Source organism: Malaclemys terrapin, chromosome 6 (genome assembly GCF_027887155.1).
Source record: "Malaclemys terrapin pileata isolate rMalTer1 chromosome 6, rMalTer1.hap1, whole genome shotgun sequence".
NCBI lineage: Eukaryota > Metazoa > Chordata > Testudines > Emydidae > Malaclemys > Malaclemys terrapin.
The window spans coordinates 64,342,592-64,356,433 of record NC_071510.1 but is presented as its reverse complement, the minus strand read 5'-3'; the positions used below and the strand labels follow the sequence as shown (position 1 = coordinate 64,356,433).

At 39.6% G+C, this 13,842-nt stretch overlaps 1 protein-coding gene across 4 annotated transcripts in view; it reads right to left on the bottom strand.

The window, feature by feature from the left end:
• The window catches only part of EPB41L4A (erythrocyte membrane protein band 4.1 like 4A), a 211,469-nt gene continuing 197,627 nt past the window's right edge, over positions 1-13,842 (bottom strand). For all 4 annotated transcript variants that reach the window (XM_054031883.1, XM_054031884.1, XM_054031885.1 and 1 more), the window contains 2 exons: positions 9,377-9,458; positions 1-6,048 (listed from right to left, as the gene is read on the bottom strand). In XM_054031883.1, coding sequence (XP_053887858.1) covers positions 5,920-6,048; positions 9,377-9,458 — 211 coding nt within the window. In that variant the 3' untranslated portion in view covers positions 1-5,919. The remainder of the gene's footprint in view (positions 6,049-9,376; positions 9,459-13,842) is intronic.

The following is a 13,842-nucleotide window of genomic DNA, read 5'->3' as shown; positions in this document are numbered from 1 at the left end:
TTGATTTATGAAAAATCACATATATTTTAGACCATTCTTTTTGCATTGGGAAGATAGTTTGATGCTTGTCAGTGTTTAAGCAATGGAAACTTCATTCTAAGAGTGTAAGAACACTTATTGGCACCACTTTCAGCTATCGCGGAATACATTTTCTCTGGTGAAGTTATATCCCCAAGTTGATTTTTAGTTGGCATTACACAGATGTTACCATCAAATTAGTCATTGATTTTCTTCTCATGTCGTGCAAATAATATACACAATGTGCAAACACAAAATTTACACTAAAATTTAACAGTTTTACTTGATTTTAAATAACCTGGACATAAGTTTTGACACTGCCACCTTATCAACTCAATTTAAAATAAAGCACACGCTGTTTCATGGATAATTTTTAACTTTGTGTACATACAGTATATACTTCAGCCAGATCTAAGATCTTGCATGTATTTTAAAACAGCCATCTTTATAATTAGCTTTATAGTAAAAGTTATCCTGAAATCATGAGGGAGTTAAAATTCATTCCATCTTGATTTGCATCTGAGTTCAACTGTACAGAGATGGTTGGCTTGTTTGGATATTGAACAAAAAAAATGATGTAATGTTTTTGGGGCCAAGAGCCCAACAATACAAAGATTAGCCTAAATAAGAGTTGCAGATTAAGAATCTGAATAAAAGCTACATGGATATACAGAGGGGCACACTAACAGTAGTTCTCAGTGACAACGCTAGCTACTGAGTTAGACCAACATAGGAAATGCAGCAGAAGTCTACTTAGGGTGAAGAGCACTATTTAGTGGTCAGAACATATGACTTGTTATGTGGCATACTCTGAAGAAGCAAGGTCAGTGTTAAAGTGATGGATGAACATGAGCAATAGATGGTGTATAGGTGGTACAATACCTAGCCCTTATATAGCGCTTTTCATCTGTAGATCTCAAAGCACTTTACATGGGAGGAACATTGTCCTCATCTTACAGATGGGGAAATTGAGGCACAGAGTTGAAGTGATTTGCTCAAGGTCACCCAATAGGCCAATGGCCGAGCCAGGAGTAGAACCCAGGTCTTGAATCCCAGCCAAGTACTCCATTAACTAGGTCTACATATAGAATACATAGGCTTGGAAAGATTAGATTTTTTTATAGAGAAATGTCAATAAATGTCAATTTCTCACACACATACACTCACACTCTCTCTCTCTCTCTCACACACTCTCTCTCTCTGACAAAAAATATGTCCATCAATAATAATCAAAATGTACAGCTAGGCAAAGCAAGAAAAATGCTTCTGAGAACTTATTAGAGTTTGATTTTAGGGTATTTACTTTGTATATTTTGACATGTGAAACTGACAGTTTGTTTCAATGGTTTATAAAATAGCTTTAACTTTTTGAATCTCAATGTCTGCTGTCATTAAATATCCTCACCATCCCCATAATTTTCCATAACTGTGAAAATTTAAAATACAAATAGGGAAAATGCATAAAATAATCAATATTACCTGTTAAAGTTATAAAAAAATAAAATCAAATTCTGCCAAGCTTAAATATACAGCAGCAACACAGTAAGTGGTTCTGGTGATTAGCACCTTTGAAAGGTCCTGTTTGTTAAAGGATGTTATTTAACTAAATGGGCATTTTCTTCAAATGATCTGATGTAAAGCAACTTAAATCCAAGTGACCACAGTTACTCATTAGTATGGAGAATTTTCACTTTGTGTTATATAATAAGAGGATACAGTGCTACTACTATGGTCTCTGTTTGCTTCTGGCAGTCAGAACAAGTGTTTGATTTTTCAGTTTATATGTTTGAATAAATGAATTATTTTCAGTTTAACCATTATTTGTATATAATTCTTATTCTTTTTTCCCCGATATGTAGACAAAATTGCACTGTGTCTAATCATGCTAACTCTAGGAAAAAGTAGTATTTGTCATTAAGAACTGAACCTTCTAATTGGAAATAAGATCAGTAGTTTAAATCCAGGACCTCTACCTTAGCTTTCTCTCTTATTCTATTCACTAAGCTGTTTCAATGTGGAATTAGTTTTTCAATGTGTGAATGAGAATAGAGGTTTGAGAATAGGAGGTTAAGTATATTAGTCCTTGAGGAATGGATGGTTTCCTCTTTAGCCAAAGGGGAAAAGACTGCCAGCACATAAAGTTAGCTAGGTTTTAAAGGATTATTTAAAATAAGCTATGACTAAGATGGCAGCTAATGAGAAGTAAACAAGGTACACATTAAAACCTGCTAGGTACATTAGAAGTACAGTTGAAACAATCTTTAGTCAAAGATGAGGTACATAATAATATGCACACCTTATAAATGAGAATACAGCTACTAAGAAGCATAAATGAAAAAATGGTGAAGCCAGAAAGCCTAGCATTTCTGACACATCGTGGAATAAATGAAATACCACAATTTCTTGCTGTGAGTACTTAGAAACTATACAAAACCCATAAACTACACTAGGCAGGAAAGACAGCTTAGGTCAAATGTGTGGGAATAGCTTTGTACATACAGAATGCCATAGACTGTGAAGAGTGCCAGGATGTGAAATCTGTGCAGATACAAAATTCAGGTCATAAAAGTACAAGTACTGTATAGTAATAGGGATGTTTTACTAGATTATATCTCAGTAAAGAAGCCAGAATGTTGAGAAACATCAGGGAAGTAACAAAATACTAGTAATAATGGACAATGAATAAACATCACTGCAAACACATTGTGGAGAATTGCTCCTCAGAACAGCTTATTCTTGAACAAATGAGGCGGGGTGTATCTTGATTTACAGTACATTCCTGAATCAATTCCTGTGTGTTACTCAGGATTAAGTATGGTTAGTCATAAAATAATTTTGATATCCTTGGGAGCATTCCAAGAGGTGGTACTATGACACAAAACTTCAGTAAGGGGGATTTTTTTTGTAATGTAGCTCTTTAAATTCATCAGAAAAGTAGTATGCTGACAGTGGTATTGGGTCCTGTAGGCCATTAGAGTGTAAAAGAGAACAATGATTGTCTCCATCTGTATTGTCAAAGAAGCAGATTGCAACAGTGAGAGATCAGGTTAAACAGCCCTTAAAAACAGTTTGACCAAACACCATAAACAAAACTGAGCCACATTTAAAAATGTTTTAGCCCAATTCTGAGAGTGCCAGTCTAAATGAGGTTCAAAGAGCAGAAGGAAACTGCAGGGAAACTAAATAGTGCTTTTATATTAGTCTTCACCACAAAGGAAGAGAGAATATTTAGAGCCCTGGGAAATTATTATTTTTATAACTTTGCAGGGTTTGGGGGGAATTTCATTTTACTGTGGGAGGCCTGGAAAGGGGGGGGGGGGGGTTGTAGAGAGAGCCTGCCCTGCATGCAGCTGGCGGCTCCTTTCCTGCTGGAGTGGGCCCAACTCTCTGCTCTGGGCACTGTGCCATGGCACCTAGGGTCACATCACCACTTAGGTTTGGCTGGGCTGCCCCTCTGATGGTGCGGGGGAGAGGGCAGCCACTGAGCCAAATGGCAGAGAGTCAAACCGCAGGTCACAATGCCCGGAGTGGGAGGGCTGGGTCCAGTCCCACAGGACAGTTACCACCGCTGCAGGATTTTCCATTTTTATTTTACAGGCTGTTTTTTTGTTGTTTTTTTTTTTTTTTTTTTTTTTTTCCGCACTTGCAAAAAAATACTGGGCACTGGTAATATTTATCCCAGGATTACTGCACACGGATAGTGAAGGTGAAGCAATGTCAAAAATAGAAATACTGGGGAAAAATTAGTAGCAGATTTGACTGAAATTCTATGGAGGTAGGGATTTAGTTCCTACCACAGAGTGAGTCTGATTCTCATTAGGATGACCACAATACAAACAATACTGTACTAGATGGCATTCATCATTCTAAAGGAACTAAGAATGAAGAATCTACAAATATTAAATCTGGTCAGAAAAGAGAATCTTCTCCTCCCTTCCCCCCTGGCCCCTGAAAGTTTCCACTTTGGGCCAAAATATTTTGCTGAAAGACGATAACATTTCTAATTCAAACTGATGCCACAATGCATTGCAGCAGGAATTGTAGTTTAGGTGTCTTGTACTCCCATTGTCCTCTGGGGCAGGCTTTCTGGCTGGACTATATTTCCCATGATGCATCACTCACTCTCCTCTTGGTGAATGGAGAGGACATACTATGGGAGTCTGTGTACCTCGAAAGCTTGTCTCTTTCACCCACAGAAGTTAGTCCAGTAAAAGATATTACCTCATCCACCTTGTCTCTTGACAAATTAGTCTTTCCCAAGCCTTCTGATGAAGTCCCTCTCAAGAGGTGCTTGAGGAAACTTGGTAAGTGCAGGATAAGAGGTAAATGCCTGTTATAGATTAAAAACTGATTTAAACAATAGCATAGAAAAGTAGGGCTAAAAGAGCCATTTATCAGTATGGAAGAGTAGACTCTGAGCAAACAGTAGTAGAACAAGTAGTGTACAGTGTGGTTAGTCAACTTCTGCCAGACTGTTGTTAGTGGGGTAGCAAATATATACTCAGTACAAAATTACTTACAGGCCTGGGAAGGATTTTGCTTGACTCCATACCAGTCTAGCTGACACAGGAAGCTGGTTAGCACAATAGTAGATGAAATTCAGTGTTGACAAATGCAAGGTAAAGCACATTCAAAGAAGCAATGATGGGTTCTAAATTAGACATAACCTCTCAGCAGAAGATCCAGGCATCAGTGCGAACAGCTCATTGAAGATAATATACTTAACATGTAACAGCAGTCAAAAAAGCAAGTAAGATGTTACACTGTTTTACAAAGTGAATATAGAGTAAAAGATGCCACTAGATAATTCAACGATACTGTCTTCACTTTGCATATTGCATTCAGTTTTGGTCATCTTATCTCAGAAATGAGTGAGCAGAAGAAACGGTCCAGAGAAGGACACTACAAATTATTAGAATTATTGGGGGATTTCATATGAGAAGAGCTTAAAAAGACTAGATCAATGAAGCCTGCACCAAAGAACCAACTGTTAGCCAACCCATCTTAGGAGCCATTTTGAAGCGTTTCCAAGGTTTATAGTACAATTTTGTCCAGCCAGCATTTATAGTCTGTGTGTACTAGTTAGTCTTATTACACTGGCCCCTTGGCCATTCAAGACATTTTTCACTGTAGTTTTCAATGGACAAAATTAAGAGATGTGGTAGGGGTATATAAAATAATCAGTAGTACAGAGAAGGCTAATCAAGTACTGTCACAATACAATAAGATATTTAAAATTAAAAGGCAACACATTTAAAATTGGTGAAAGGAAATCCATTTTTACATGACACTCAATGCCATAAGATACGATTGTGGCAATTATCTAAACATGGATTCAACATTTGTATGAACAAGAACAGTGTTTGCAGTTGCATTAGGCTAAAATAAACATAAGAGCTATTATGCTTCAGAGTATAAGCTGATCATCATATGGAGTCAGGAAGACATTTCCTCACTATTATATAGTATTGCACAATTGGCCAAGTGTATTATGAGGGTTTTACCGCTTCCTCCAAAGCATCCGGTCTTGGCCTCTTGGAAACAGCCAACTGAATGAATTAGACCAAGGTCTGATCTGTCATGACAATTCCTCTGATCCTCTTTGGAAAATACAGTATCTGGCAATTGTTGAATTGTAGTAACACTTTCCCTTCCAACTGTCTAACCAGTCAACTTCTTTGCAATCACGTAAGCAACTGTAACCAGTGATGAAAACAGTGATTGCCCTTCAGAGCAAGCAGGTTGGAGTTTTAAATTTAAGAAAATTACCACCACTCCAGTTTACATTTTTCTTCTTTTCTTATGCCAAAGAAACATTTTCCAGCTAAAGAGTATCTGAACTGTTGTGTAATTCCCAATTTCAAAGGAACAGAATCCATACACCATCCTCAGTTATGGCAATCAAGTCTCTATCTTGAGGCGTGATGCATGTACAGTTTTTATTGTCTTTGCACTGTGTTTTCCATCCAGGCTGTTAGTGGATATCTGAGATTTTTCTTCTATCAGGCTATCTTTGGACCCATTTCGCCTCTGAAGAGAACAAAGACAAATTAAAAATACACCGTTGAAAATATAATAAAGTTAAAATATTACTTCCTTCATCTCTTCCTTTGCTACAAGCTTAGCCTCAATCCTGCACTGGGATCTGCTACTCTAGAGCCGCTCAGAGTCCTGTTGGAGTCAATGGAACTCCTTAAGAGCAGAGGGACCAAGCGCTGGATCCTTATGCAGGACTGGGGCTTAAATATTAAAAACAGAACTAGTTGAATTATTTATAGTGTTCCTTTCAAAAATGCTATGATGTTTCTTTATACAGTGACTCCAGGAAAACAGAGCGAACTGTTACAATAGTGGCAATAATCAGATATAAATGATCCATCAACATTTAGCAGAATGGGATTGGTATTTGCTTACTTTGCAGGTGAAATGTAGGCTAAGGATGTGACAACTCTGATTCACTTACCTATACCAACATTGTGGGAGAATATTTGCATTTGATCACATACCAAAACTACTTTCCTTTTCTCTCCATTGGCCCAGGCCAGGATACTTCTACAACCCCTCCCTGTTACAGACACCCATTACATGCTTGTTCCTGCCAGCCTGACCTCTTCCCTTGCCCCTATCTGTTGTTCCTTGCCATTATTTGGATTCATATTCTATAGTCAGCAAATACCAAGACTAAATTATTTGGTATTTGGCCAATTATTAAAAACATGCATTCGTTGGGCATTAATGGCCTGACAGTGCTTGTTTAGCTGATGTGGGATACCCCAATGCTGCTAACTCCTTCTAGGACAACAGATTCAAACCAATCAGAATGTAAACAAGACAACATACTGAATTCCTGAGTATGCAAAAAATAAATCTGTGAAATTCTCATTATTCCTTAAGGACTCAATCATGCAAGGTTAATATTTACCCTGTGAAGAATTCATACTTATTGCTGAACTGTTCTTAATTCTTATTAAGAAAAAAAATCAACCTTTTAAACATTGTTTAGCCAGACTGAGATGTAAAAAAAAAACCACAAACCCCACTATGATGCTAGCAGGCCAGGTGCCAGCTCATGCCAAGGTCCCCATGCCTCAACTGAACAGACACATAGCTGGAATCTGTTTGGCAATTAGTGTTTGGATCTGTGAATACTTGTAAATTGCTGCATGCATTAATCTGACTTGTAATACCTGTATTCCATATTATAATATTGGAGTGGATGTAGTGTGAGCCTCTGTGATCATATGAATTGCCATACAGGAGAGAGACATTAATTAGTGTGAAGAACTGCTCTTCTCATTTAGCATGACTTTCAGAATCTTGGGGAAAGTCTGAGTATTGCATTTCAACATGCTCTGACTTAGCTTCCTAATAATTTCATTTCCATAACTGACTCCATCCATTTGATTGTGAAGATAATTTATTTTTCTTGCTAAAAATGTCTAAGTTCTAAAAAGTGAAAAGTCAAAAACACTGTTACTGTTCACTGAACATGCTGGGCCAGAGATGCCTTCCTCACCTCTAGCAACAGTAACAAAAGCACCATAAGACACACAAAACTGAAACAAAGTTCAGTAAGAAATGATTTGCCAGGGAAGCAAAAGGCTTAGTAATCCACTAAATAATCAAGCTGACTACACCTGCATGAGTGCACCCCATTTTCCAATATATGCTATCAGAGTAGCAGAGCTTTCCCTTGATTCCTAGAAATCCTGTAGCATTGCTGAAAAAAACTCCCAACAAACTGACGTTGGTACAGACAGTGACTGTTAGTGGCAATCACAGAGGAAGTGGCTCCTACTTTTCTAAGGACTCGTATGTAGGTAGAAACCCACCTAATATTTTTCCCTTGCCACATTAATAAATTATGTACTTTAGTATTCCTTTAACATTAGATTTTCATAAATAAAAATCTAGATGCTTTTTTGGACATCAGCTGCCACTTCTGAAAGGGAACACTGGGATAACATGACACAAAAGAACCTTCCACTTCTTCAGCAAGATCTCAGATCTCAGAATGCTTTACAAAAAAAATCATGAAATAAACCTGAACACATCCAGTAAAGAAGGTAATTAGCCCCATTTTAGATGGGGAAACTGAGGCTGAAAGTCATGCTCCATGTCACATAACAAGCCTTTGGCAGAGAAAAGAAACCACAACTGGTTTTCCTCTGGTATTTTAACCATTAGGCCACACTTCCTCTCATAGTGATCACACTGTTCAGAGTAACACTGATACAACCAACACCTTCAAAGCAAACTGTACTTTGCAGTGAGACACTTAGTGAAATGACTTTTAGAAGTACCAGCATTTTGAAATTGAAATCAAGAAGAAAAACAACTCTGATCTGGTAGGATAGACTGTGCCTCAGTCTCACCTGTTACCATATAAACAGTGTCATCTTTGGGATCCTGAGGGTGCCCTCATCACAGAACTGGGTTGGGGCACATTGGCAGGGAAGCTTTAGTACTTTTGCATGCAGCTTGGGAGAGGACCACAATCATCACTGCCCCAAGTCTGCCAATTCACTTTCACATGAGAGAAAACAGAAAGAAAGAAAAACCCACAAGTTCTTCCTGTGGTAGATAAGAGTTACAAACCTGGGACAGCTGCAAGGCACTGTGGAGTGGAGAGAAAATGTTAGTTCAAAAGTTGATTATCTCAGTGGGTGCCTGGGCACATTTGCTTATTTATAGGAATTGCCCTAGTTGATCTACCTTGTATTGAGGGAGGAACAGGCTCCAGAAAGAGGAAATGTCTTCCAAATAACAGAAAGCAGGTAACTGCAGTATGGTACATTATGAAATTCAATGTATCTACGTTATAAAAATGAAGTTTATCTTTAAGCAGTTACTTCTACATAATGTAAAGCTTCCTGCCAAGTCTGTTTGCTCTACTACAATTGGAAAGCAAAAGATCAAATGTTAGATGTATTTTCCCAATTAAATATTACTCAGATAATTCCACCAGGAGAACACTCTAAGCTCATAGACTTTAAGGTCAGAAGGGACCATCATGATCATCTAGTCTGACCTCCTACATATTGCAGGTCACAGAACCTCACCCACCCACTCCTGTAATAAACCCAATACCTCTGGCTGAGTTACTGAAGTCCTCAAATCGTGGTTTAAAGACTTCAATTTACAGAGAATTCACCATTTACACTAGTTTAAACCTGCAAGTGATCTATGCCCTGTGCTGCAGAGGAAGGCAAAAAACAAACAAACCCCAGGGTCTCTGCCAATCTGCCCTGGGGAAAAATTCCTTCCCAACCCCAAATATGGCCATCGGTTAGACCCTGAGCATGCGAGCAAGACCCACCAGCCAGACATTTGGTAAAGAAGCTGCACAATTACCAACCTGTTGTGAAGCTGGAATGCTGGGACCCTGAGCATCTGAGGAACGAGTCACAGGCAATGGAGGCACAAGGTCCGTTTTTGCACTGGGAAAAAAAAAATTGAGATTATACTAGTTTGATGATTATTGTGAAAGAAAAAAGAATGCACTGAACAAGCTTGCAGTTTTAAAATCCACTTGCATTTTCCCCCATAGGGTAATAACAAAGCTGGTCCTTATGATAACACTTTCATTTTAAGACAATAAACAATTACAGATCCAAAGGAGAAAACATGTTGCTTTTTCTCCTGTATTTTTTAAACATTAAGGGCAAATTCTGAGGTCTGCTAAAGGGCCATAGAAAGTCTCATTACCAGGGGAACTGGCATGGTGCTGCACTACATGCAGGTCCTCACCAGAGAAAGGCCACACAAGCAGACTCCCTTTGTGCACTTCTGGCCTGCGCTCTGTAGTGGCTCTCTGCATGACTGGGAGGTGGGGGGAAGTGTACAGCTAGTAGATCTGTGGCTACACAGATGTGCTTTCTGAGACCCCTGATGAAGCAGGAGCATTACTGAGGCCTTGCACAGGGGATAGGATTTGGCTTACAGTGCTTTGTCTTTTTGGAGATAGCTACCCATATTAGTGCAGAATGTCACAGGAACACCAGATCTGCCAGCACCAAAAGGGTAAATATATTGTCCCATGATTTTTTTCTGACTTGAGAAATGAACGCATTTTTTTCTGTGTGGGCCTATTCATTTACAGTGACATAAAGATAGAAACAAAGTCCATTTAGGTGACCACAAAACTTCAGCCTGGGATTGGAGTGTGATGGAGTTTAGTTAATAAAGTCTCCACTACTATAAAATAGGTAAGAAATCTGCCTACTGAAGTAACACAAAGGAACAAGTATAACAAACCAAACTGTTGTTTGCGGTGTTGTTGATCCCAGGATATGTGAGAGACCAGGTGGGTGAGGTAATATCTTTATTGGACCAACTCCTGCTGGTGGGAAAAACAAGCTTTTGAGCCTCATAGAGCTGACCTGAAAAAGAGCTCATTGTATCTCAAAATCTTGTCTCTTCCACCAACAGTTGGTCCAATAAAAGGTATTACCTCACCCAGCTTGTCTAACTAGATTGCATTCCCTTGAAATGCAATTGGAAAAATCTTGCTTTTTAAGTCTCCAAGTGAAAATGTTTTGGGGAGGCGGGGAACAGGAGAAGAAGAGGGAGGGAATTGCAGAACAGTCCTCTTACAGGCAGAATCGCTCCCAACAGATGTGGGTGAGCAGGGAAGCTCTGCACAACTTCTAGTATTAGCATGTGCCTATAAGGCACAATTGAGCTGCAAACTAGGAAATGGCCCTTAACACAGACCAGGTGGTCATCCTAAATTATTAACCTTTCTGCTCCAAGTGCTGAGGCATTTCTGCATGCCCACCCCCTGTCTTTTATTTAATTTCTAGGTGACATGTAAAACACAGTCTATTTCAGTAACCTAGCACTGAAATATGATATAGGGGCCCTTTATAGGTGATGTTTACCAGTTTCAGACAATGCTATTTTATTTCCCTGAATCTTCCTGTTCTTGAGATCCTAGCCACAGCGTAAGGGCCCCTCTGGAGTGTCCTGAGGAAGAAGCTCCCAAGCTGCTTGCTGCCATGCAGTAGTGCTGGGTGTCTGACAGTTAATTTCCAGCCAGAAGCATGTGGTTTAGAAATGCAGATGAACTACAGGTGAGAAAGTCCAAAAATGTCCCCATGTACACTCACTAGGTGTCCCTCTGTTCAAAGGACAGCTGTGATTTAAGCCTGTTGTCCCTTGCCATCAAGAATGACAAAATCCTTTAAAAAATCCTTTATATCACGCACATCTTTGAGGGTCCAATCCAGCAAAATTAGCCTCTAAAACTGCTGGCCCATGAAATCTCTTCTCCCATAGAGACTGTTCCCCATTCAGGAAGGGAAGGTTTCCCATTCTAATGCACATAGAATGTCTAATTAGTTCTCAATGGTGGTCTCCCTCACAGGGGAGGAGTCTGCTCCTCTGCCCAGCCCAATCAGCAATTAGCCCCTTGAGAATGACACTGGGCACCAAACATGAATGTGGGCTCTTTTCTAGACATCTAGACAGGAGTTTGTGGGGTAGTATTAGTACCGAGTGGAGGCCCAAATTACTGGCTTCTCCTGGCTATTAGCTCTACTGAGGTCCATCAAGTCAAATATGCATTCCTCTCAAACGATAACACTGGTCTACAATTTTTGAGAAGTTGTCTGCTTCAGAGATAAAGTGTGCTATTTATTATGTATTTTGATGTGCTGAATTCAAATATGACAATTAAAACAACTGATTGGCTACTGTTTCTAAGATATTTAAGTTTCTACATTTTATGTCTATGTATATTGTGTAGATAGAGTTTTAATCATAAATTTTAAACCTAGGTCTTTTCATGTGCTTATGGTTGCTTTACATGATAATATTTCACCTGTCCTGTTTATGTAACACTTTAAAAATCAGCAAAAGGGTTATATAGATAAAATTTATTATGAAACAAAAGGCAAAAAACTATTATGTACATAGTTTAGTCCTATTCAGTGTCTATTCGGCACTTCTTGGCTTGTCTCTTGTATTCATTAAATGGAGCATCTCTTGTCACTGTCCAGCAATAGTCTGCAAGCACTGATGGGCTCCATTTGCCCTGATAGCGTTTCTCCATTGTTGCAATGTCCTGGTGAAATCGCTCGCCGTGCTCGTCGCTCACTGCTCCGCAGTTCGGTGGAAAAAAATCTAAATGAGAGTGCAAAAAATATATTTTTAGTGACATGTTGCAACCAAGGCTTTTGTATGCCTTGAGGAGGTTTTCCACCAACAACCCGTAGTTGTCTGCCTTGTTGTTTCCGAGAAAATGTATTGCCACTAACTGGAAGGCTTTCCATGCCGTCTTTTCCTTGCCACGCAGTGCATGGTCAGATGCATCATCTCGAAGAAGTTCATGAATCTGAGGACCAACAAAGACACCTTCCTTTATCTTAGCTTCACTTAACCTTGGAAATTTTCCACGGAGGTACTTGAAAGCTGCTTGTGTTTTGTCAATGGTCTTGACAAAGTTCTTCATCAGATTCAGCTTGATGTGTAAGGGTGGTAACAAAATCTTCCTTGATTCAACAAGTGGTGGATGCTGAACACTTTTCCTCCCAGGCTCCAATGACTGTCAGAGTGGCCAGTCTTTCTTGATGTAGTGGGAATCTCTTGCACGACTATCCCATTTGCAGAGAAAACAGCAGTACTTCGTGTATCCAGTCTGCTGACCAAGCAAGAGAGCAACAACCTTCAAATCGCCACAAAGCTGCCACTGATGTTGGTCATAGTTTATGCACCTCAAAAGTTGTTTCATGTTGTCATAGGTTTCCTCATATGGACTGCATGACCAACTGGAATTGATGGCAAAACATTGCCATTATGCAGTAAAACAGCTTTAAGACTCGTCTTCGATGAATCAATGAACAATCTCCATTCATCTGGATCGTGAACGATGTTGAGGGCTGCCATCACACCATCGATGTTGTTGCAGGCTACAAGATCACCTTCCATGAAGAAGAATGGGACAAGATCCTTTTGACAGTCACGGAACATGGAAACCCTAACATCACCTGCCAGGAGATTCCTCTGCTGTAGTCTGGAGCCCAACAGCTCTGCCTTACTCTTGGGTAGTTCCAAATCCCTGACAAGGTCATTCAGTTCACCTTGTGTTATGAGGTGTGGTTCAGAGGAGGAGGATGGGAGAAAATGTGGGTCCTGTGACATTGATGGTTCAGGACCAGAAGTTTCATCCTCTTCCTCTTCCTCGTCTGACTCAAGTGAGAATGATTCTGGTGCATCAGGAACTGGCAGTCCTTCTCCGTAGGGTACTGGGCCTATAGCTGATGGAATGTTTGGATAATGCACAGTCCACTTTTTCTTCTTTGACACACCTTTCCCAACTGGAGACACCATGCAGAAGTAACAATTGCTGGTATGATCTGTTGGCTCTCTCCAAATCATTGGCACTGCAAAAGGCATAGATTTCCTTTTCCTGTTCAACCACTGGCGAAGATTTGTTGCACAAGTGTGCAGCATATGTGTGGGGCCCACCTCTTGTCCTGATCTCCAATTTTGCAGCCAAAATAAAGGTGATAGGCTTTCTTAACCATAGTGGTTATACTGCGCTTTTGTGATGCAAAAGTCACTTCACCACAAACATAGTAGAAGTTACCTGCACTGTTCACACAAGTACGAGGCATCTCTGCTCACTTTGGCTAAACAGAAATGTGTCCCTTTGCAAAATCAAACACTGACAAATAAGAGAGCACGACACTATGATTTCTAGAGCTGATATAGGGCAATTTGTTCAGCAGAGAGAGGTAAGCTTCGTTATGATTGCATCATCCATGACTTCTAGGAATAACATGATGGAATTCATATCATGTATGATGCACTAACAGCTTC